At 44.6% G+C, this 22760-nt stretch overlaps 2 protein-coding genes across 33 annotated transcripts in view; one reads left to right on the forward strand and one right to left on the reverse strand.

Annotated features, from left to right (window-relative positions):
• The first annotated feature begins 21 nt into the window (after positions 1 to 21).
• On the forward strand, positions 22 to 4039 carry ckba (creatine kinase, brain a). The gene is made up of 8 exons (XM_020112852.2): positions 22 to 310; positions 629 to 830; positions 1389 to 1543; positions 1626 to 1758; positions 2872 to 3043; positions 3133 to 3256; positions 3338 to 3527; positions 3634 to 4039. The coding sequence occupies exons 2-8, from the start codon at positions 638 to 640 to the stop codon at positions 3810 to 3812; spliced, it is 1146 nt and encodes a 381-aa protein (XP_019968411.1). The 5' UTR covers positions 22 to 310; positions 629 to 637; the 3' UTR covers positions 3813 to 4039.
• A 941-nt stretch (positions 4040 to 4980) lies between these two features.
• Positions 4981 to 22760, reverse strand: part of mark3a (MAP/microtubule affinity-regulating kinase 3a) — a 36748-nt gene continuing 18968 nt past the window's right edge. For 2 of the 32 annotated variants that reach the window (XM_069535517.1, XM_069535518.1), the window contains exons 8-19: positions 22276 to 22512; positions 21971 to 22111; positions 19641 to 19740; positions 17390 to 17502; positions 17083 to 17230; positions 16092 to 16309; positions 15860 to 15963; positions 15133 to 15309; positions 12902 to 13174; positions 11553 to 11579; positions 6259 to 6303; positions 4981 to 5822 (exon numbers count right to left, since the gene is read on the reverse strand). In XM_069535517.1, the coding sequence (XP_069391618.1) occupies positions 5477 to 5822; positions 6259 to 6303; positions 11553 to 11579; positions 12902 to 13174; positions 15133 to 15309; positions 15860 to 15963; positions 16092 to 16309; positions 17083 to 17230; positions 17390 to 17502; positions 19641 to 19740; positions 21971 to 22111; positions 22276 to 22512 (1929 nt within the window). In that variant the 3' untranslated portion in view covers positions 4981 to 5476. Of the gene's footprint in view, positions 5823 to 6258; positions 6304 to 8009; positions 8058 to 8286; positions 8367 to 11552; positions 11580 to 12901; positions 13175 to 15132; positions 15310 to 15859; positions 15964 to 16091; positions 16310 to 17082; positions 17231 to 17389; positions 17503 to 19640; positions 19741 to 21970; positions 22112 to 22275; positions 22513 to 22760 lie in introns of all 32 variants that reach the window. The other 30 variants (XM_020104766.2, XM_069535527.1, XM_020104765.2 and 27 more) reach the window with 28 other exon arrangements.

A 22760-nucleotide genomic window follows, 5' to 3' on the forward strand; every position in this document is an offset into this window, starting at 1 on the left:
CACGTGTCAATGAACTGGTTCAGATCACCTGTGTTTTCCTGCAGCTTCAAGTCAAAATGGCTGAAAGAAACTATCTCGTGTGCAGGATGTGAATCGCAGTGTGATGGAGGAGCCAATGGAATGAATGGACCACAAATACTGACCAATGGGAGGAGAGCCCAGCGCCTATAAGAGGCGGAGGAGCGGCGGAGCTGAGCGCAGAGCTGCAGGATTGAGCTGCCGCAGATCTGTGACCATCCTCGGCTGAAACATAGGGATCTTCGTCTCCACCCCTGGTAGTTGTAGTAATCCACAAATCCGACGACAACAGGTAAGAAGAGATTTCAGCGGATTTAACGTCTCAGAGCAGATTCCCGCAGATTTGAATGATGGAGTCAGAGGGAGGTGGATGTGGCCTCAGGAATATGTCCGCTCCTCGCTGCAGGAGGATCAATTCAATAACGACGAGCAACATTTAAAATGTGCATTTCTGCAACATGTCACATGCATGTTCGTCCGCAGCTGTTTCATCATGTTTGCAACATGTAACATTTATAAAAAATTAATGTCTTTGTTGTCCCCTTTGTTTCCGCTGCCTCCTCATCCTCCTCCTCCTCCTCCTCCTCCTCCATCATCCTCCGCTCTGCAGGGAGCAGCCATGCCTTTCGGGAACACACACAACCAGCTGAAGATGAAGTTCTCCTCGGAGCAGGAGTACCCGGACCTCAGCAAACACAACAACCACATGGCCAAGATCCTGACTCCGGCCATGTACGAGCAGCTGAGGAGCAAACAGACACCCAGCGGATTTACCCTGGATGATGTCATCCAGACTGGGGTGGACAACCCAGGTATAAGAAAAAAAAAAAAAAAAAATCCCCAAGAGGCTTTTCGGTGCAGCAGCCATCTGGTGTGTTGAGTGGGTGTGATGGAGTGTGTGTGTGTGAGCGTGTGATGGTGTGTGTGTGTGTGAGCGTGTGTGTGATGGAGTGTGTGTAATGGCAGCTCCGTGCTGTGACCTTGTCGAAGGATAAAACGCCGCAGCCCATCCTCCATTCTAAAAAGCATCGCTGCAGCTTTATAGAAAAACTGTAAAAGATTAGCACGGTTGCATAACGTGTGCAGGGCAGCGGCTGATAATCCGCTGCCGCTCTCAGGTTTTATGGCGGCTTGTTGTGCTGCAGTGGCGAAGATCACGTTCAGAGGAGTGAGGAGGTGAAGCAGGAGGCCCGTCCTCAGGCCTCCTGCTTCACGTCCGTCCTCTGAAGGTTGCTGAGGCTGGAGAGGCCTCATGTCCGTCGGCCTAATCCTCAACCTTGCACACGTACGAGAAGCTACGGTAACGTGGCGGCCTCTGTCCCGAGGCCCGCCCGCCTCTGCCCTGTTGACCCTGTTGACCTTGTGTGCAGGTCACCCCTTCATCATGACCGTGGGCTGCGTCGCCGGCGACGAGGAGACGTACGAGGTCTTCAAGGAGCTGCTGGACCCCGTGATCGAGGACCGCCACGGAGGCTACAAGCCCTCAGACAAACACAAGACCGACCTCAACCCAGACAACCTGCAGGTACGTTAGGCCGCAGCCGCCAAACGTGCAACGGCCAACCGGCCCAAGGTGAGCGTCATCTGACGTGTGTCCTCTCTTTCAGGGCGGCGACGACCTCGACCCCAACTATGTCCTGAGCTCCCGTGTGCGAACAGGACGCAGCGTGCGTGGCTTCTGCCTGCCGCCGCACTGCAGCCGAGGAGAGAGGCGCGCTGTGGAGACGCTCTCCATCGAAGGTAAAGGTCACAGAGGCTGACACGTGGTGATTGACAGCTGAGGTCGTTTGTTGCTGACGTTGTGTCGCCAGGACAGAAACATCACGCACGCACACACACACACACACACACACACACGCACGCACACGGAGACGAGACTCCAGCTGAATCATTCTGTTACGTAAAAATAAGAATCTGAGACAGTGATGCACAGGCAGCTCATTTCTGTGGTAGTGGGCACCCTCTAGTGGCAGCAGGTGGAACAGCACATTACTGCACTGCACACAAATGTAAATGAGACTCAGCCGAGAAACAGACGCTGCAACTAAACTCTGATTATGGATCCGTCGTCAGAATCTATCAGTTATGGACACGTACAAGGAATTTGATGGGAAAATACACGTGTAGGCCGAGGATTGATGTGTACTTTTATATACATTTATATATTTACAGGCTGCAGCTCCACTAATCATCTAGTTCAACATTTAAACTCTTTAATTTATTTATACTTTTATTTATGTTCTTGTTTTTCCTGCCAACATCCTCTCAGTCAACATCAGTGTCCGTGCAGGAGTTTGACTCTGGTTTGACTCAGTGAAAGAGAAGTGGGACAATACGCAGAATATTGGAAGCAATGGTGACAATACAGTTAAAGTATAAACACCATGAGAGTGTATATATACACACATACAGGACAAGTTGTACAATTAAAGTATAAATATTTTATAATCTGGGGACAGGGGATGCATGTTTCACATTGAACATCTTGACAAATCTTTCTGAAAAGATTTGTTGTATTTTATTTGTTTGCCGCCTGATGACCAGAGTCCCTGCGTTCAACTCTCTGGTTCCTCATATTTAGTTTTTACTTCCTGTTCAGCTCTTACATTGTGAAAGGTTCAGTGTGTGGAGTTTAGTGACATCTAGTGGTGGAGTGTCATGCTGCAGCTGAACACCCCTCACCTCACCTGTTCAGTTCACGTAGAAACTCAAAAGGTTTGTTTTGTCCAGTCCGAGCTACTGAGAGAAAAACATGGCGGCCTCCGTACCGAGGACCTGATGTAAATATAAAGTATTTAAACATGAATGAAATAATCATTGTTGGTTTTTAACCTGGATCTCTGGTCTGTGCAGCTCTGGCCTCCCTGAGCGGAGACCTGAACGGGACATACTACGCCCTGAAGAACATGACGGACGCCGAGCAGCAGCAGCTCATCGACGACCACTTCCTGTTCGACAAGCCCGTGTCCCCTCTGCTGCTGTCCTCGGGGATGGCCCGAGACTGGCCCGACGCCAGGGGCATCTGGTGCGGCTTCACCCGTCGCCGAGCTTTTTATTAACGTCTCTGCTGGTTTGGAACGAGGCTGAATTCCTCCTGTTTGTTTTCGTCTCCAGGCACAACGACAACAAGACGTTCCTGGTGTGGGTGAACGAGGAGGACCACCTGCGTGTCATCTCCATGCAGAAAGGAGGCAACATGAAGGAGGTGTTCAACCGCTTCTGCACCGGACTCACCAAGGTCGGCAGGAATCCGCAGCGTCGCCAGCGTCTTGTCGGTTCAGCCGGATCCCGTGTGACTCACTGTTCTGTTGTCTTCCAGATCGAGACCCTGTTCAAGGAGAGAGGCCACGCCTTCATGTGGAACGAGCACCTGGGCTACGTCCTCACCTGCCCGTCCAACCTGGGCACGGGTCTGCGTGCGGGCGTGCACGTGAAGCTGCCCAACATGAGCAAACACGCCAAGTTTGAGGAGGTTCTCAAGAGGCTGAGGCTCCAGAAGCGTGGAACCGGTACGAGAACCTGCTTTTCTTTTAGACGCCAGAGGCCGAATCCTGCCGATCGTCCATTTTGTGTTCTGAGTTGACTTTGTTCTTGTTTCATTCGTCTCATCACCAGGGGGCGTGGACACGGCTGCAGTGGGCGGAGTGTTCGACATCTCCAACGCCGACAGACTGGGCTTCTCCGAGGTGGACCTGGTGCAGATGGTGGTGGACGGAGTCAAGCTGCTGGTCGAGATGGAGAAGAAGCTGGAGAAGGGCCAGTCCATCGACGACCTGATTCCCGCCCAGAAGTGAAGCCGTCCTGACGCCTGACCACCTCCACACTCTCCTCCTCCTCCTCCTCCACCTCCTCCTCTCTCCATCCCTCGCTCCATCCCTCGCTCCCCTGTCTGAATGAATGTTTGACTCTGTATCACACAGTTTGGATTTGTTTGTGTATTTAAAATGAAACGGTTCCTGTTCGGTGAGGATGGATCTGAAAAGAAATAAAACAACTTCTGGTTGAAGTTTGATTCCTGTGATTGTTGAACGTGTGATGTTTTTTTTTCCTCATTAATCACATCAGCACTGACGTGAGACGGTTTCTCAGTAGTTTTATGAAAAACGTTCCCAAAACACCTCGTCTGTCATCCGGCCGACACGACGCAACACAACAACCTGTCGTTAATATTTAATTCCAGTTTTAAATATTAATTAAAATAACTTAGCAATTGCAGAAAAGTTGAAATATCAACGTTGAAACTCAAATAGATTCAGATAAAATCAAGAAAGTTGAAATATCAACACTAAAATCACTAAATACTAAAGAATTGATTTTCCACATTAATATTAAATATATTTCTAACATTAGCACAGATGATGTTCTACAAATCGCTCTGTGAAGATGAATCGATGTTAAAAGAATTCTCTTATTTCTTAAACTTGACAAAGAACCTCAAACTCTTAAAGATGTAGAAGCGACAGCTCACAGCCGTCAGTCAACTTTACATTTTCTAAAATCTAATCTTCCTGATTCATTTTGACTTTCTCAAAACTCAACCGGACAGAAATCTGTTTCTGGCCTCGAACTAAAATCAGCTTCTGTCTTTGACTTTGTTCAGATGATTAAAATAATTTTAAAGAGACGCTGCTCCGTTGAAATCACGTGAGAAACGTTTGTATTTGCTGAATCTAAACTCTCTCATGGATCCAGGTCACAAAAAAATATTTTGTGTTTCGATCTGAAATAACTTTTGAGGGTTTTTTTGGCACAAAAGAGTGAAAACACATTAACAACATGTAAATACATATATTTTTAATAATGAACAGGCCTGTACTTATCAGAGGCTTTACTTTCATCCATCATTTTTTTATTTTATTTACATAAATCAACTAAACGTTCTTTGTCACGTTTCCTTTAAACATTGAACATTTAAATTTCAGAGCGAAGCTTCATCTGAACAAAAGATCAGCGTGAGACGTGTAAGTTGACAGACACTTTAATTGAGACATGAGTGAACTTTAACCATGTGGGCGTTTACACGGACTCCCCCGTCACCTCCGCTCCAACGAGATACAAAAGAAAAGAACGAACAAAATGAGTATTGCGGTGAAGCTGTCTCGAAAGTAAGATACATTATTTACACTGAAAACAAAATGCTACGTCAATTTTTTATCTTTTTCCGGGAGAGAAAAAAAAGATTAAATAAATAAGACTAGAAATGTTTTTTTTGTCCACATTCACAGCATGACAAATCATATTCAACTCGTTAATGTCGGCCCCGTGTGGCCACAACAGACGCAGATATTAGTAGGTAATTCAGTGATTATTGCCAAAAGCCTTAAACTATACATTATCATATTCAATACATACTCTGTATTTTGTTTTAAAAAAGGAGACATTTGGAAACTGCTACTTGGATGATTGTACAGCTTAAATACTTCTAGATATATATATGTATACTTTTAAACCCTTTTGTTCATAGCTTTAACTCGTTGGCAACTTTGGAAGCAATGTTTTTGAAAGCGATGGATGATCCGGATATCCGCTTGAACCTGACGCCGTTGAGGGAGAGACGGGGAAGCTTGCAAACCTCCATCTCCCACTGGACCAGGTTCTCGGCTCGCCCGTCCCCGTGGACGCAAAGAAGCAGGAAACTCTCTTGCTGCTCGTAGTCGCAGTTGTTGGCGTCGAGCACCTTGCGAATCTCCCGCATGATGTCGCAAGGCTCCATGGAGCTGGTGGTCCTCATACTCCAAGTGAATCTGAGGGAGCGAGGTTTACTGTCTTTATTTTCCCCTTTTTGATCCCCAGGTACATGGCGACTGTCGGGAGGAGACGACAAAAAGACAAGTTAACACTCCTTTCACGTGCACGCGGCTTTTCAATGTGTTTACACGTGTTCGGGGGATGAATGGCAGGTTTTATTTTGGGAGCACTGTGCAGGTTGACATGGGACACGAACAAGCCATGCTAACAGAGCAGCTCTCAGGTACAGTGTCATGCAGATCATTTATAAAAAAAAAAAAAGAACGCAAAGCAAAAACACTGAAAGGCAGAAGCTCGATGCAACACGACAAACGTCCAAATCCTCGAAAACTTCAAACACCGCAGGAGAAACAAAGCGGGTGGGGGAGGGGGGTTCCTACGCAAAGAGGGAGGAGGCGGGGGGAGGGGGGGGGAGAATCAAAACTGCTGCAGACGAGGACAAACTGAAGCCTTAAAGGTGGACGGACATGTCGGGGGGGGGTGTAACCTCACCTTGAGCCCTCAAGTCTCCCGTTTCTCTCAAACTCGGTTGAGACTCTGAGGTGCATGAGACGATCAGACAGGGAGGAGGAAGAAAGAGACAACAGAAAAAAAAAGATGTGGATTGTGCACGACAGAACATTTCAGATCAACTTCAAGTGAATTAAAAAAATAAAAAAGAGAATATGTGACGTGTTGTGAGGAGGAGAGTTGAGACGACGATAACGACGAGGAGGAGGAGGAGGAGGAGGAGGAGCCACCACCGCAGAACACAACCCAACAAAAGAGTCAGAACACAGACACATGGAAGTTTTCACTTCCATTGAGATCGGTGAGGAATCATGAGACAGAAACATAAGCAGTGACAGTGACGTGAACCCGAAGTGAAACCAACGGCAGCAGACGAGAGGAGACAGTCGCTGAGCAACAGAGACGGAGAAGCAGCTCGTCGAGCGTCGACTCAAACAGCAGCTTCACGTTTTAACAGGATTCAATGGACTCAGCTGAAAAAAAAAAAAAAAAAACCTCCCGAGCGTCATCGTCTGATTTAAAGTCTTCAAAATAAAGTTCTGTTTTATATCACAAAGTAAAATCAGTCAAATTCATTCACGACCTCGGAAACTTTATTCTGACGACAAATCTTAAAAACCGAAAATCTAAATTCGACAATTGAACAGAAACTCAACGTGAACCCGAGTCTATGAAACACATGAATCACTAACACTCAGTAAAACTTCGTGAGCAGAACTTTGTCGTGTGATTTTCAGTTTATACACGTGATCAAATCTTTGAAACAAACTATAATATATATATATATATATATATATATATATATATATATATATATATATATATATATCATGTAGGTGAAATCCTCCTCATTCAGTTTCCCTGTTGTTTCCAGAGTCTGTCCTGCACCAAGTTATTCAACTGTAGAATTCTTTCCTCATTTTAAAAATCTACTACAAGAAGAAGAACAGGAGGTAAAATAAATTGTTCCTGAAGCTTCGAGCTCTGAAGAAACAACACTTTGTGTTTCAGCGGCTCAGAGACAGAAACAGCTGACGTGTCCGAACAAGATCAGGTTTCATCGATGTGACACATTTTAAATCTGACGTCTTATTTGCGCTGCTTGTACGTGTGATAGAAAACTTTTATTTTTCAGGTTTTTCATTTTCTCAATCAGACAAAATATATAATTTTTCCTGCGATGATTAATGATAAAAACAAATTCTGATTATTTTCATATTTTCTTTTCCTTGAGAAAATTTATTCTTTACAGTAAATTTCAGATAAAGAAATCTAAATTTCCGAGAGCAACAGATTTTATTCTAGAGATCATCTGATGGTTCTTCACAGTGACTTTAAATTGAGTTGAACTGTTCGACTGATTGTCGGCTCATCACCGAGGCAGCGCCGGAGAATTAAACTACACACGAGGAAAACGTCGGAGTAATTCACTTCAAATAAGTTCCTCTGCTCCTCTGACGTGACGGAAAACAGAAAAACAGGACGGGTGGAGGAGGAAGTGACTCCAGACTCCCGACAGCTCGAGTGACTCGACAAACAAGAGTGAACAGACAGGACTGACAGCAGGTCCTGGGGTCAGAGAGGCTGTGAAAAATCACAAGGCCGAGGAGGAAGAGGAGGAGGTGAGGGAGGAAGGGTGAGAGCAGGGGGGGGGGGGGGGGGGGGGGTGAGTCCCTCCACGTAACCGACACTTTCATCTCAGGAGAAGTTGAGGGATTGAAACAGCCCCTTACTCTAGATCTTCATCTTCCTACAACTCTCTATATCTTCCGCTCCTGAATCTGAAAGAAAAAACGTGAATCTGAGGAGACGGCGAATTTCTCAATGGACACATGACAAGAAAAGAAAGAAAGAAAGAAAGGAAGGAAGGAAGGAAGAGGGAAAGAATATTTAAATGTATGACATGAAGTCAGGCGGGAAAAAAGAAAAGAAGGAAAAACCATGGAAGGATGACAAGAAGGAAGGAAGGAAGGAAGGAAAGGCTGATAAGAGACCGGAGGACAGACTTACTAAGGGTCTTTCCTCCCTGGGTAGAAGGGACGGCAGGCCCTGTTTTGGCCATCTGCCGTTTGGCCGGGTCAATACTGACCCTAGTCAGAGAGGAAGAGCAGCAAGAGGTCAAGGTTAAAGGACACAGGAAGGTTAGGAAGACAAGAACACACAAACTGTGAGGAGAGGAGTGGAGGAGGAGGAGGAGGAGGAGGTGGGAGCAGAGGGTGACTGAACCTACAACGTCCTGAAGGAGGAAAATGATTTCAACTCTTTGGTTACGTCCCAAAACGTGATTTAAAAAAAAAAAAAATTGTTTTTAGCAGAAACGCACGGAGGCTTGAAACGGACAAAATGTAAGAATATTATCAGCCAAGTCAAAAAATGAATCTGAATTCAATTAAAAATAACATTAGTTAAATTAACTGAGTTCAACTTAAATATGAAGTTTTATTGTTCGTTAGTTAAATGTTGATGTGAGGACGAATTAATCCTGAAGGAAATGATCAATCAATTATCAAAACAGTTGCAATCAATGAATCAATTCAACTTTTTCCTTCTAATTAATTTAATACCATTTAAAAAGTACAACATTAGTCTGTTTTAAATCTCTGATGACCGAATGTTTGTGGGATTTGGACGTCAAACAAAATCTGAAGATTTCACTTTAGGCTCTAAAAACTATTTATGAATAATAATCGAGAAAATACTCAGAAAACTAATCAATAATAGAAATAACTTATCTAGGGCAAGATTTAGAGAAACTGTGAGTTTGTAAGTTAGAAGAGCTCAGTGAATAAAAGAGTCAAATGAAGCTCAAATTTATGTAAAAGAGAAAAAACCGATTTGCTGACTGAAGATTAAAGTAAAACTATAAATCTTCATATTTCTGTTCTATTTATTTAACTGACAATATTGTTTACTCGTGTTTTCAGTCGACTTTTTGACTTGAGTGAAAACCTTCTCCGACAGTTTGCCAGAGTCAGGACTCTCAGGAAACGAGAGGACAAGCACAAAACCAAAGTGAGGTGATAAAGAGTGAGATGAGAGGATGGTGATGACCGGTGACACCAGAGCTGATAAAGACACGAGGTTTACAGATCAACCGCCAGGGGGCGCTGCTGAGCCTGGAGACGGCTCCTCCGCTGTTCTGAGGCCGATACCGACCACGGTTCGATCACATCCGTCTAATCCACCGATCGGTTGTGAGCTCGTTAACGTTTATTTGAGCCTGAACTCCCTCAGAGCGAGAGTTGAGCTGAAGCCGACTCCGTCGTGAAAACACAAGAGCTGAAGAGATTTGATGTTTCTTAGTTATTGGCCCGAATATAAAATCCCTTTTTAGTTCCCTGCATTTACTTTAAGATGTAACTGGAACATTTTTAGTTCCGGACACATGCAGCCAGTTTCCTCCCACCATAACGTCTCGTATGTTCCATGCACATCATATCAAATATTCCACAAATCTTATATCGAGGCCAACTTGTTATTCACCGTGTTTAGTTTGAGTTCAGCTGCTGCTCTGATCTGAAGAATTCAAAGATCATATTAACTTGCGGATGGTTCTAGTTTTGTTTTGTCAAGATGATGATAGTAACGTCGTCCTAATTATTCATGGTCATTTATCTTTTTAACGCGACTGTCAAAGAAAAAAGAAACTGGAATCAACCCCTGACACCCGATGGTCGAGATGACGTGAAGCTGCGATGCTTCTCAGGGAAGAGTTTGACTGAAGCTCACACTTGAGTCGGAAGATTCTTCTCAAACGATAAATCAAATCCTCAAAACTAAAAATAAAAACACATTGAAGAGGTCCAACTTTTCCCAAACACAACAAGGGACTGAAACAAATGCATCAACCATTCAATACTTACTGATGTGAAACTTAAGTGACTACAGGTGTTAAATGTACGTAAAGTCAAACTCAACATTTAAAACCACAGGGTAACTTTAACAACTCTACACAAAGACTACAAACTAAGCAAAAGAGCTGTGTCATAAAAGTAAAACACAAATTTGTTTTCTTAATGGTGTTAAATTTCCACCTCGTGTGAAACAGGAAGCGTTTCTTCCTGATTCCACAGCCGTGAGAAAAACACGTCGGAGCCACAGAGTTTAAAAAGAATCCGTTTCATGGTGAACAATGAAGCAGGATAACGTTTAAAGCTCCGTCCAAAATGTGCAGTTTCACCAGCAGAGAGAGTTCAGAACAATCACTGTGGCGAGAGAGAACGAACCACGCCATCGGTGGCGGCTGTGGAAAGCGACCCCATGCATGCACGGGCGGATTGATTAGTGGCAAGCTGCTTTGTTGCTGCTGCTGCTGCTGGTTAATCGACTGACTGATGGAGGAGTCCGCTCCGCTCTCCTGATCAGCCCGTGTCCACTCAAACCAACCGCAGCCACAGTGAGAACATTTACACACCAGTTACCACCTGATTAACGCACAACGCTGACACGTCAACTCACAAAAACTCGTTCAGTGGATTCCTTGCTCTTTGATTTAGATCCCTCTGAAGGGAACAGTTTGATTTGCTCTATTGCTGAAAGATCTCGAGTCCGTGCAGCAAATACAAATCTGCAGCCAGGAACTTAGCTTAGCGCAAAGACTAGAAATGGATGGGGGAGTTAGCCTGACCCTGTCCAAAAGGTAAGAATTCACTCTACTAGAGGTTAATGAACATGTTGCATTATCTTTCAATCTGAATGATTTCACACAGCAACGGCCTGAGGGGGAGACGCCAGGCGACACATCAGAGGCCTCACATCAGATTATGAATCATTAATTAAACGAAATCAGTGTTTACACTAATGTCTTTGTTTAATTAATGATTCATAATAGTGAGCAGGACGATTTCCTTTGTTTTGAGACGTTGCTCAGTTTGTGAGATGCTGTCCGTACATTTCTTCACCTTCGGACAGAGCCAGCCTGGCTGCCCCCCGCCCCCCCGGTTGAAGGTTTTGTATTTAGCTTCATATTTACTGCACAGACCTGAGCAGCATGAACGTTTTTTAATCCAACTAACATCCAGGAATCCAAAGTTTAAAACTCACCCTATCAACACATCAGATGATGGTTTGTAATTCTGGGTGGTAAGAAAAATCCGATCACATTAATCTGATGATAACCTGTGTGAGTAAATGTACCCAGAGAGTTGTTTCTTTCCCGCCAAGCGTTGTGTTAGTTCAGTGCCAGCAGCCTCACACGTCTGTTGACTTCCACTTGTTTTTCGTTATTTTTTTTTTTTTTTTGGCACAGAGAGCGAAAGGCAGTTCAAGAGTCCTACCTTTTGGTAAACCTGAATGACATGTTTCTACAACAGAACCAGACAAAGAAACAGTGAAAATGGCGAAGGAGACGTGAGAGGAGGGAGGGAGGGAGGGAGGGAGGGAGGGAGGGAGGAGAGGGGAGGGGAGGGGGGAAAGGGAGAAGAGGGGAGGCATGAGGAATTTGAACGAGTGAACAAAAATGGGGTGATTGGAATCATCAACAGTGATTTCCCTCATTTTAGGTCAGTCATTGCAGGAGGGACGTCGCTGACCTGGCTGCTGCTGCTGGAGTCTTTAGAAAAATAAATGTTTGGATATTTCTAACACAGTGTAACTGGATATTCTAGGATTTATCAGAAGGATTTACACTAAAGTGAAACTGTGACACTAAACCTCTGATGCATAGTTTGATTTATTCGGTCTAAAACAAAGATCTATTGTTTTTCAGGTCTGATTCACGTTCACACTGTTTTGTTTTTTTTTGGGATCTGCGAGAGGTGAGTCACCACAGTTCGCAGCACTCTTAAAATAAAAATAGACACGAGCACAAAAATGATATTTTACCACGACGTTACCGGGTAATGGTCATCGTGTGGTTTCACACGCTCGACACGCCTCTGACCCGGTTCAGACGAGCTCTTAACACCCGCTCTAAACATACGGTGGCCGAGACGTCTCACACGAGCACATTGATGGAAAACACGGACGCTGAAGCACACAACGGAAACACAATCACGAGCATCTCATTCTGAGCAGCTCGCGACGTTGTGTGTTTCCGTTGTGTGACTCAGCCTTTTTTTTTTAGTCCAGACTTCTGCTCGTGTGGTCACATTTATAAACGTACTCCTCTTTCCTACACTGGTTTGTACGTGATCAGTGTGAACCTTAGACCAAAGAAAACAAACACTCAAGCTGAATGAATTAAAACTGTTTACAAAGATCTGTGCTGCGATACGAACGCACAGCTCTGAGCAGCGTCAGGTTTCGTGACTAGAGGTCGAATCGTGGTTTCATTTCTCTCTGGCAGCAACCAGGCAGCGACAGATCAACAATTTAGATTAAGAATAAATCACATTGTACAGGACAGTGAAGTTTTCCCAAAGCATGTAATTAATCATCCTAACTGCACAAGTCATTCTGTTGATTGGATTTAAACCGGAACAGACAGAGTCACAGGCGATTACACTGCGCAGAGCAGGGCTGGAGTCTATCGGCTTTCTATTTCAGTCCTGACGGGGATCTTGACATTTTAAACATTTTCAAAAGTGCATGTAAATGATTTCAGAATACATTTCAGATTAAAACTGAACAGAGCTAAAGCCCAAACTGTGGGGCTTTCCTGGGGTGAGGCGTCCCCCTCGCCTACCTGCGGGTGAGTTTGGAGGTGAGTTTGGAGAACAGGTTGCTGGTTCCACGGCTGCGAGTCTGGGAGAGAGGCGTGGCATCGTGGGAGAGGGTGGGCGAGGCCGGCGGCCCGTTGTACGTGGCCGTGCGGCGGTCTCTCAGCTGGCCCCCGTGGAAGGTGCTGCGGCTGGCGGTGCCTCGGGGGAAGCGGAGCCGGTCGGGCGTGGTGGCGTTGGTGATGCTGTGGGTCGACGCCACCGGGTTCCTCTGGCTGCCGGGCGACACGGCGACGCTGCTGAGGTGGACGGAGGAGTAGGAGGAGAGTTTAAACCCAGACGGGACAGTTTTTCCACTTCAATGTGCCTAAACTTAAGCTTACAGTTGTTTACATCAACTTTTTGAGCGTGATTGAGCCGAAAACTTCACAGAAACTACAACTGACTCTTCTACTGTGTGCAAGGTGGAAAACTGCTGCATCACATGAACTGAAACTTGGCTGCATCATCACCACAGTGCAGGAACACAAGTATACTGCTGCGATGGAAATAAATTACCTTGCAACTCTTGCAGCACGTTTCCCTCTTTAAAATTTCAACGAGCAAGAGTTTGTTATTCATACATGGAATTCTAATATCGAGTTAAAGATAAATGAATCTTGCATGTTAGATGTGAACAGGGCAGGAAATTAAATTCGATTAAAACATTTCAGCAGCTGATGGATTGAGACAACCTGTTTAAACCTTCAGATTAAAGTGCCTGAAGAACAAATCAGATTAAGTTCTTAAATTTTACCAATAAACATTGAACGTTTCAGTCTTGAGACCTTTTGTCTTAAAACTCTGTTTAGTCGCTCTCACTCACACGTATTGAGTTTTATGTTTCACCTACCTTGTAAATCAAACAACATGATTTTATTTTAAAACTTCAATAAAGAGATAAGAAACATCTACTGTAGAATCTAGTGCCACCTGGTGTTTGTTTTCTGTGTGAACAAAACTGAATAAAAGGTTTGAATTGACCTTCAACGCTGCTGCTGCCCCCCCCCCCCAGAACATTTCTAGGCCATTGCAAAGCCGGGGAGCAGAAACTACGAGGGATTAAAGATAGACCAACTTTAAAATGTAAGAGATGATCTGCATCAATTCATCAGCCAAAGATGATGTTGTTAATTTCTCGCCCTGGACATCAAGCTCTTCAGAATGAAAAGAGTGACTTTGTGTCCCTGATCAGTGAAAGAGTCTGAGACAGAGACAGTCTGAGGGTGTTGGGACAGCGTGAGGAGCCGGTGGAGCTCAGGCGTCGTGTTCGCAGACGAACAGGTGAGGGATCCAGGCGGAGAAGATCAGGGTCAGAGTTCACGGCAGAGGATGGAGGAGAGATCAGGAGCAGAGCTGTGACACTTTGTTATTGTGAATGTCTGCAGCGGAGCGGGAGGTCCTTCGGTTTATGGTGGGCAGAGGGATGATGGAAAAATATTATCACACACAAAGTTTAGTAAACGCCTTGTTTGTCAAAACGCGACGTCAGTGTGTGGATATATATTTTTCTAAAATTGTGCTTCCACTCATCAGTGTCTGAAATGAAATGCAGGTAAAACTTAAATCTGTGACAACCGGCTTTGGAAATGTATTATTAAATAGTTTTCTTCTTCACTAATAAGTAAAAAATAATAATGAAACTTTCCTAACTCTACAGGTCCTACATGATTCGGTACCGTCGGAGGTTATGTTTGAACGTTTGTCACTATTACAAATAGTTTTTTTTTTTTATTCGGTCGATGGGGTCGATCGAATCTTGTTGTTCCCAGTTTCCGTCTCCAAAATGTTTAAATTGTTTGTTTCTACCATTTTTAACTTGGAAAGTTGCAAACTGCACAATTCAGCCTCAAAGTTTAAAATGTTCAGTTGGAGTTAACTTCAGTCTTCATTCCACTCGTCCCACAGATCTACATATTCAGTGATCACACCAACATGACGTGTGACATATTCTTTATATATATTATTTAATTTGTATTAATCATTCAGTCTAGAGTTTTACCTGCTCTTCTCTGATGAACAGACGTTTCAGACACTGACAAGAAAAACAAGTTGGATGCACATGTTTCAACAGATCGCTGCAGGAAATGTGTCCATAGTTTAGTCGTGGTGTTAGAGTGTGAAGCTGGCTGATGTGTGGGTTAGCGAGGGGCCGGACAAGGGCTGAGACATAAGAGGAGACAGACAGGGGGGTGGTTCGGAGGCCCTGCCGTCTTACTTGGGCGTGCAGTAGTCCAGATCGTAGTAGGAGTGGGGCAGTGTGGCCCAGCCTGCCTGGCAAGCGTACAAAGGGCCGACGGTTTGATACCTCAGCCGCACCGAACTGGACGAGGCACCGAACGCAGCAGCCGCAAAGGCAGAGGAGGGGCTAGTGGCACAAGCCATCTCAGTCATGCTGGTCATGCCACAGTGGGAAAAAAACCCCCCATCCCAAACCAAACCACAAACACACAGGCAGAAATGAAAAATAAGAAAGAAAATGGAAAGTAAATATAAGATAGAATGAAAATAAAGAAATAAGATAAGGGAGTGGAACAAATAGAATCTTCTCGAGGGATCCTGTCTGGATTTCTTTCAACAAAACGTCAAATCTGGGCCGAAAGAGTTCAACAAGTTTGATCATTGTATCGTGACGACCACTATTCATATTTACACGTCTTGAATTCGACCACATTCATGGTGAAAGTGAGGATTTCTGTCTCCCTGTTGGGTGGGGAAAATCTAAAACAGATTCCAACTCTAATACTTTGATGAAATTGAAAATATATAAAAAGACGAACTGGCTGGAACCAAAAAAAACACTGACGGGTCCATTAATCTAATATAAAACAGTCCTGTTTTCGATCTGAGATAAAAGCGTCAGCGCCTGAAATCTATTTGTATTAACACAGAATTTCTGTTTTTGTGATGAAACCGTGTTGAAGGCAGGAAGAGGCTCCTCTCACCTGTTCTCCTTCCCGTTGGGGATGACGGAGAGACGGTCCGTGTTGTTTCTGTCACTGCAGACATACGTGTTCCTCCTGGTCATCCCTGCCGACGCAGTGTTGTTCTGCAGAGCAAGAGAGAAGCAAGAAAATCTGACGTAAGACACGATGATCTGTTTTTTGATTTTGAGAGACTGTCCTGTTTGAGCGCGAATTTGAGTTAATCAAGTGTGAGACTGATGACTCGACTCACACTCGGGCCGGTGGTGGCGCCTTTCCTGCGGTCAGGGATGTCGGCCTTGTTGGGGTTGTTGGCGTTGCCCAGCAGAGGGCTGGCGGGTGGAGCGCCGCGGCTCCCCGGGGTGCTGGGTTTACGCAGCTGGACGCCTCCTTCCTCCTTCACGCTGTTCTCCGCCGTGGTGGTTTGACTCCTCTTCGGATGAGCCATCCCTGGAGGGACGTTTTGACCAACTACAGCGCGAGACAAGAAAAACAGAGACAGATGTGACTTAAAGATGCTGTTTATACCTCTGGCGAAATCAAACACGGAACAGGCTTTTTTAAATTTAAGTGCTTTGATCTAAAATGAGACGACCTACATTTGGATTAAGAATAATTCTGATACTGATTTGAAGTGATGGGCGATGGATCTTCAGCACATTCGTATATTTTTAAAGAGAGTTCTGGGATTTAGATAATTGCTGAGAAAAAAAAAAACTAATATTTGAATGCATGGAGCAACTGGAAATGGTTATGTAAAGTATTTATCAACGAAGGTGAATCAAACTTTATATACTTTACAACATACACTTCCACTTAAACAGCTTTAATTTAACATTTAGTTTATCCATCCATCCATGTTCAGCATGTTGCTGCTGTCTGGGAAAATAAATATACACCTACAAGGTACAAGGTTAGTGCCTCAGCTCTGAGTAGCTATTTAAGCTGCAGGTCTCTCCGACAGGAAGCCGTACAAACTGAGGTTATTGACAAAGCATTATATTACAACGGGCAGCACTGAGCGGTGCAAATAAGCCGAAGGTTAAAGCGCCTCCACCATGTGACGGGTTTGATTTTTACTGCTTTTAACGAGCTACAGACACAAACCACCCTTTACCAGGAGGGAGAGACGGCAGGTAAGAGCTGTGGGCCGGTTTCATTCATTCAAGCCAAAGGAACAAAAACGTGTCAAATGAAAAATGATGTTTCCACATCGATGGTTAACAGGAGGTCGTCCTCCTCACCTTGTTCACTGTAGCGCCTCTGTTTGTGGTTGGAGGAGACGCTCCTCTGCACCTTGAGGTGGGAGGGTGACTGGCCGTTGAGCTCACTGTTCGGTCTCGGTTTGGCCAGAGAGAGGTTACTGCTGGAGGCCGACTCGCTGGGCTCCAGCTGGACGACACGCAGACAGATGGAGTCAAAACACAAAAAAGTACATGCCCCAAGTTTTGTAAGATTCTATATTCCTACTTTTTTTGGATTTTTGAACGCTGATGCAGATACAAGGGAGTTAAAATAAAATAATGATATGAATGCATTTGAGATTAGAACCTCAGAGGCCTTCCTGCCCAGCAGCAGGTAGGTGGCTGTGATCTCATCATATTTCATCTTGGCCAGAGAGTCCTGGATCTTCTCCAGGTTGTAGCCCATCCCCACCATCACATCTGCAACAACAGAACATTTTTAACACTTTATTCACATAAAATAAAATCATAGGAGCATATTTGGTATTTCTGCAGAAAAATGACTCAACCATCAAACCATCGACTTCTCAATCTAAATCCATAGTAAATCCTTTTGCTGGTGATTGGTAAAGATGAAATATGGTAAATCATGAATATAAACTGTGTGTGTGTAATGAATCAGGCACTAAAAATCAGCCCACTGCCTCTCGTTCTGCCTCCATCACTCAGAAGCAGAAAGATGCTGGTTGGAGAGGTTGTATGAGAGCACACATGTGCGGGTGGGTGGACACGCACGCACACACACACACACGTGACTTTGACATGTATCTCTCCCCAGCTGACATATGTAGCAACGCAGCAGGTGAAGGAGAGCCGCGTTTCCTGCTGCAGCTCCAGCCTTGAAACATTTATCTCTGCGTGTGGTTGAGTGTGTCTTTGTGTCCCCCCCCCCCCCCACATAATGCATCAGGTGAAAGCTTTTATGATTTCATTTCCACACGGCACTCCCCCTATTAATTTAAAAAAAAAAAAAAACTGTTCTATCTGAAACGTGGCAGAGAACGGATTTAAGCGATATTCAGAGGTGGAGTCTGACTAAAAGGATTCACGAGCTGCACAGTGATTCGCTCAGATCATTTCTGTCCCAACAACAGAACAGGTTTGTCGTTGTGTGGTCAAACTCACCGAGTGACGGCAAAGCATCTCAGTGTTTTAAGCTTCCAACTGGAGCAGACGTGTTGTAAGTTGGAGGTTCTGCAGACACATGACTGCTGTGTACAATCAAGTATCAGCCAAGGTTTTTTTAATTTGTGGTTCTCACACGTTGGCCGTTGTTTAAGTAATCTAATTGAGTCACACTCGAGTCACGGTGTCGGTCTCCTTTACCTGGAAACTGACACTGACTCTGCTGTGTAACGTCAGACTACAGAACTGAGACGTGAAGAGCAGGGGGGGGGGGGGGGGGGGGGGGGGGGGGGGGGGGGGGGGGGGGGGGGGGGGGGTTGTGAAACGAGCTCTGCCGCTGTCACCAGGCAGAATCTGTGATAACCATCTCTTCTCATCTATCTCTGTCACTCCTTCATTTTTCTCACTTACCCTCCTCCTCAGAAACTTCTTTCTCTGCTCCTCATCTTCTTTTCATTACACGGCCTTAAACTGTAGCTTTACTTACAGGAGACATATTTTATTAGCTCTGGTGAAATTCCAAGGTTTAACCAAACATCACTTTAGTTAAAACTGTTGTTTTTGCATTATTAGAATTAGCAGCTCCTGTTCTCGGTACAACTGTAGATGCACAGACAACTCTCACTGAACTTCTTTAACAGAAGAGGAAATGTAAAAATGCAATGTTTCTCAGAGCAAGTGAAACCAAAGTATATTAATATACGTTTCATGCAGTGCATCACGATCTGACTGAGTGATGACTTTCGTGGAAAAGGCTTTTGTAATGGCCTCCAGAATAATGAGTTAAATTATCAAGGAGCAGAGTAAACGTTTGATTCATGGTTTTTCATTGGGGGGGGGGGGGGTTTATGGGATATTTTATTTGCGTTATTCAGAATTCCAAAGACCTGTCTCTCTCTCTCTCTCCTGTTCCCTTCTGCGTATTTCTTTTCATCCCGCCTCTTCTTTTCTTTTTCTTGGTTGATTGTGAGCTTGTACTGACACATGTGCACCAACAGACAACCCCAGCTGCTGTTATATAAGCGCTCACCCCCCCCCCTTTCCTTTTAAAGCTTTCATCCTGATCTCGATGGGGAGGCTTCACTCTCTTGTTGTCTCTTTGCATGCAGCTCATGTTTATTTCTTCATCATCACGTTTCATCTTTTAAAACTCTTCAGCACTGAAATAATGAGACCGCCTCTGTGTTGTAAAGCTGTGATCACGCTAACGTTTAATGCATCACGCGTTCTCCACACCAAAAACGGCACAGATTGATTTTATACTGTGATAAATGAAAAGCAGAGGACGCTGCCTTTCGTGCACTTTGCTGATTGCACAACAGGGCATCACGAGCCCGATGGTCAGAACGCTCTATAATAAGGTGCAGTTACGTGATATTTCTTTACCTGCAACATCAGCAGTTTGACATGAATCCGTCTGGTTTTTACTTTACCTATTCTCTTCTGATCCGTGATGTCAAGCTCAGGTTCAGTATAAGGCTTCAGCTCGTCCTCCTCAAATCCGGCATTGATCCATCGATCCTTCATGATTTGCTGCAAAGACAGATTGAGACAGTCAGAGCCTGAGTGTCACTGGGTGTTCGAGGCCGATCTGCTGTTATTTAACTGTTACACAGACATGACATTCGTTTACTTTCACATAAACACAGACATGCAGCAACACTGGAGATAATAATCTCTTCAAGAAACTTTCTTCTTCGATTGGTTTCTTCGTTTTCTCAGCGGCATAAAGTTCTACTTACTTTTCGGACGACATAAAAAGCTATAAATGCTTAAACAGGCTTATAGGAACCCGTCCTTTAATTATAATCCCCGGAGGAAGTGAGTTCACATTCTTTCTCGCAGTTTGTCATTTCTATTTCACCTCATCTTATCACCGAACAGGACACGACTGTGAAAACGCCACGTTCGTGTTCTCGTTGACAGCGGCTACCACGGCGAGGAGAAGCCTCACAGCGGAAATGTGCGGTACTAAAAAACAGCAGATGTTTCCATCGTGCATCATGCTGGTTCAGCATCATTGATTTCGACCAGCATCATAAACTTGAAGAGGAAAAGACGAGCAGCTCGAGCTGTCCGATCACAGTCTTCCATATCCGGCGGCTCTAAATCACCAGTGTGCTTTACTCCTAACATGTGTAAAGTTTATGTTCTGAGGACAGATGGTGCTCCAGGGGAAGCTTCAGCAAAAGTCAAGTACCTGCAGCCGCAGCAGCAGCTAATGAGACGACCCTCGTCTCACAGCCCTTTACTGTGTCATGTTCAATGTGGATGAGACATCCTTATTTGTTACAGCTGCTGTTCAATGACGTGGACTGTTTGCTGTGTGGCTCTGTTGTGAGTGTGATGGGACGTGGTTTGTGGGGACGTTAAACTGAATTTCTTCTTTTAACAAACTTCATTGAGGTTGTTGTGTAACTTGGCTTTTACTTTGTAAAGGAGGCATCGTTAAAGGGGGTTGATGAAGCTTCTTACAAAAATGTGTACAACAAAAAGATAACGAATATCTCCCAGTGGAAAAAAAAGCGAGGTCATACAAGTAGAAGACACCGACAAAGATGTCAAGAGCGTTTGCGGTGATAAGAGCTGTGGACGGAGTCTTGGGTGTGGGATAATACATCACTTCCTGTCTCTGTCTGTTGCACCCAGCTGTGCAGAAAACCTCCCGCTCTGTTGTGCATGTGTGAAAGGAAAACTCGGGGTAAACTCTCAATTCTCCAGATTTTACCCAGAGGTCACGTCTGAAAACGGCTTTGGAGAGAAAACTGTGTTGCAGCCGCTTCCATATTGTTCTTTGCTGCACTTTCTTTGTTTTCAAATTTATTTTTTTCATTTACACCTGATCAATTTGCTGTCTGGGTTTTAAATAAGGATGGAGCCAAACTAATTATCTCCGATCGTGCTCTGATGTAACCAGAGCTTATACAAGTATCCAGGATGAGCATGTGGCATCTGAGGTCAACACACATGACCTCCAGAGTCAAACACACATTTACATGAATTCATTTAGAGCCACAGAATTCAACTAGGAGCAATTAAACGTTCTCACAAAAAGAAAATTAAAGATGGAAACTGGCTCTTTGCTAAAATGGCCCATCAAAGAAAATATATATGTTAAGTGCGTCTCTAAACCAGATTCCACTCACTGCCAGAAGTACTTCAGAGCAGACATTCAGTTTTTTGTGTGAATGGTTATTCTGCTGGCTGTCAGGTTGAACAGCAGTTACAGCTAAAGATAATCATTAACACTTCTCAGGCAATGAGATCAGCACTGTGATTGATCTGTGGAACAACTCTCCGTCCTCTCGGCCTCTTACATAAAACACTATTTTAATTTCAGCAGATGCTCTCAGTGAAATTAAATGTCTAAATGTTTCCGCTATCCGATTATGAATTGTGGAAAATTCAACAGTGATTTCTTAGAACCAAATGTTAATCTTGTGTATGTCACAACATTTTGACGCATTGTGACCTTGAGCAATGACTCCGTCCATCTCCAACCAGGGAGGACAATTTTGGTACAAACACGTGAATGATGCATTATTCATGGTTACAACATCGGAAAGAAGAGAGGAGAGAGTGGGCTGCTCGCACGCAGAAAACAGGACACTGTGGGCGTCGGCGGAGATGATGCAGGGGGGAGGTACAGGGACCAGAATGAGGGGAGGAGGGGGGGTTGTTGAAGAGAGTGGAGGGTAGATGGCATTCTCCGATGGTGCAGACGTGCTGGGGGAGAGTGTTAAGAACTAAGAGGTATATTTACATTTTCTGCGTCCTCCCTCACCTCGAGAGTACCCCGCTTGGCCGGGTTGAGCACCAGGAAGCGTTTGAGGAGGTTCTCGCAGTCTGTGGACATGTAGAAGGGGATGCGGTACTTTCCTCGCAGCACACGCTCCCGCAGCTCCTGCAGGAAGTCGAACGACAAGCAGGAGGTTAGAAAGACACTGGACGTGACAGGTTTGAGTCAGATTTTCTCACTGGTGAACATGTGGACAACCTGGAGAACTCAGACTTGTACACAAAGGAACAGACACAGCTCACTATGGCAAAAACAGAGATTTTTCCCACCTTGAGGTTCTGTCCATCGAAGGGCAGTGAGCCGCTGACCAGCGTGTACAGAATGACTCCCAGGCTCCAGACGTCCACCTCCGGCCCGTCATACTTCTTCCCCTGGAAAAGCTCCGGCGCTGCGTACGGAGGAGAGCCGCAGAATGTGTCCAGCTTGTTGCCCATAGTGAACTCGTTGCTGAAGCCGAAATCTGCGATCTTGATGTTCATGTCTGCGTCTAGGAGCAAGTTCTCAGCCTGCAGACACACAGATGAAGGTCAAAGGTTCTGGTCCTCGTTTGTCTTTCCAGTTAATACTCTTTTTAGTGTAGTTCTAGTCTGATGGACATTAAAACTGTCTTTCTGACCTCTGAATGTGATTGATTCAGTTTCACCAGCAATTCAAACTGAAGATTCCGCAGGTTCAGGGTGATTTTGATAACAATGAACTGAATTAATGACAAAAGTTATTAAACAGGCTTTTTTTATATCCTTAAAAGTCTAAT

This window comes from Paralichthys olivaceus, chromosome 12 (genome assembly GCF_024713975.1).
Source record: "Paralichthys olivaceus isolate ysfri-2021 chromosome 12, ASM2471397v2, whole genome shotgun sequence".
Taxonomy (NCBI): Eukaryota; Metazoa; Chordata; class Actinopteri; order Pleuronectiformes; family Paralichthyidae; genus Paralichthys; species Paralichthys olivaceus.

What these genes read in the sequence shown, in the direction of transcription:
- ckba (XM_020112852.2), top strand. Translation starts at nt 638, where the DNA reads ATGCCTTTCGGGAACACACACAACCAGCTGAAGATGAAGTTCTCCTCG. An exon ending in GGAGACGCTCTCCATCGAAG is followed by an intron (nt 1,759 to 2,871) that starts GTAAAGGTCACA and finishes TGGTCTGTGCAG; the next exon opens with CTCTGGCCTCCCTGAGCGGA. An exon ending in TCTGCACCGGACTCACCAAG is followed by an intron (nt 3,257 to 3,337) that starts GTCGGCAGGAAT and finishes GTTGTCTTCCAG; the next exon opens with ATCGAGACCCTGTTCAAGGA.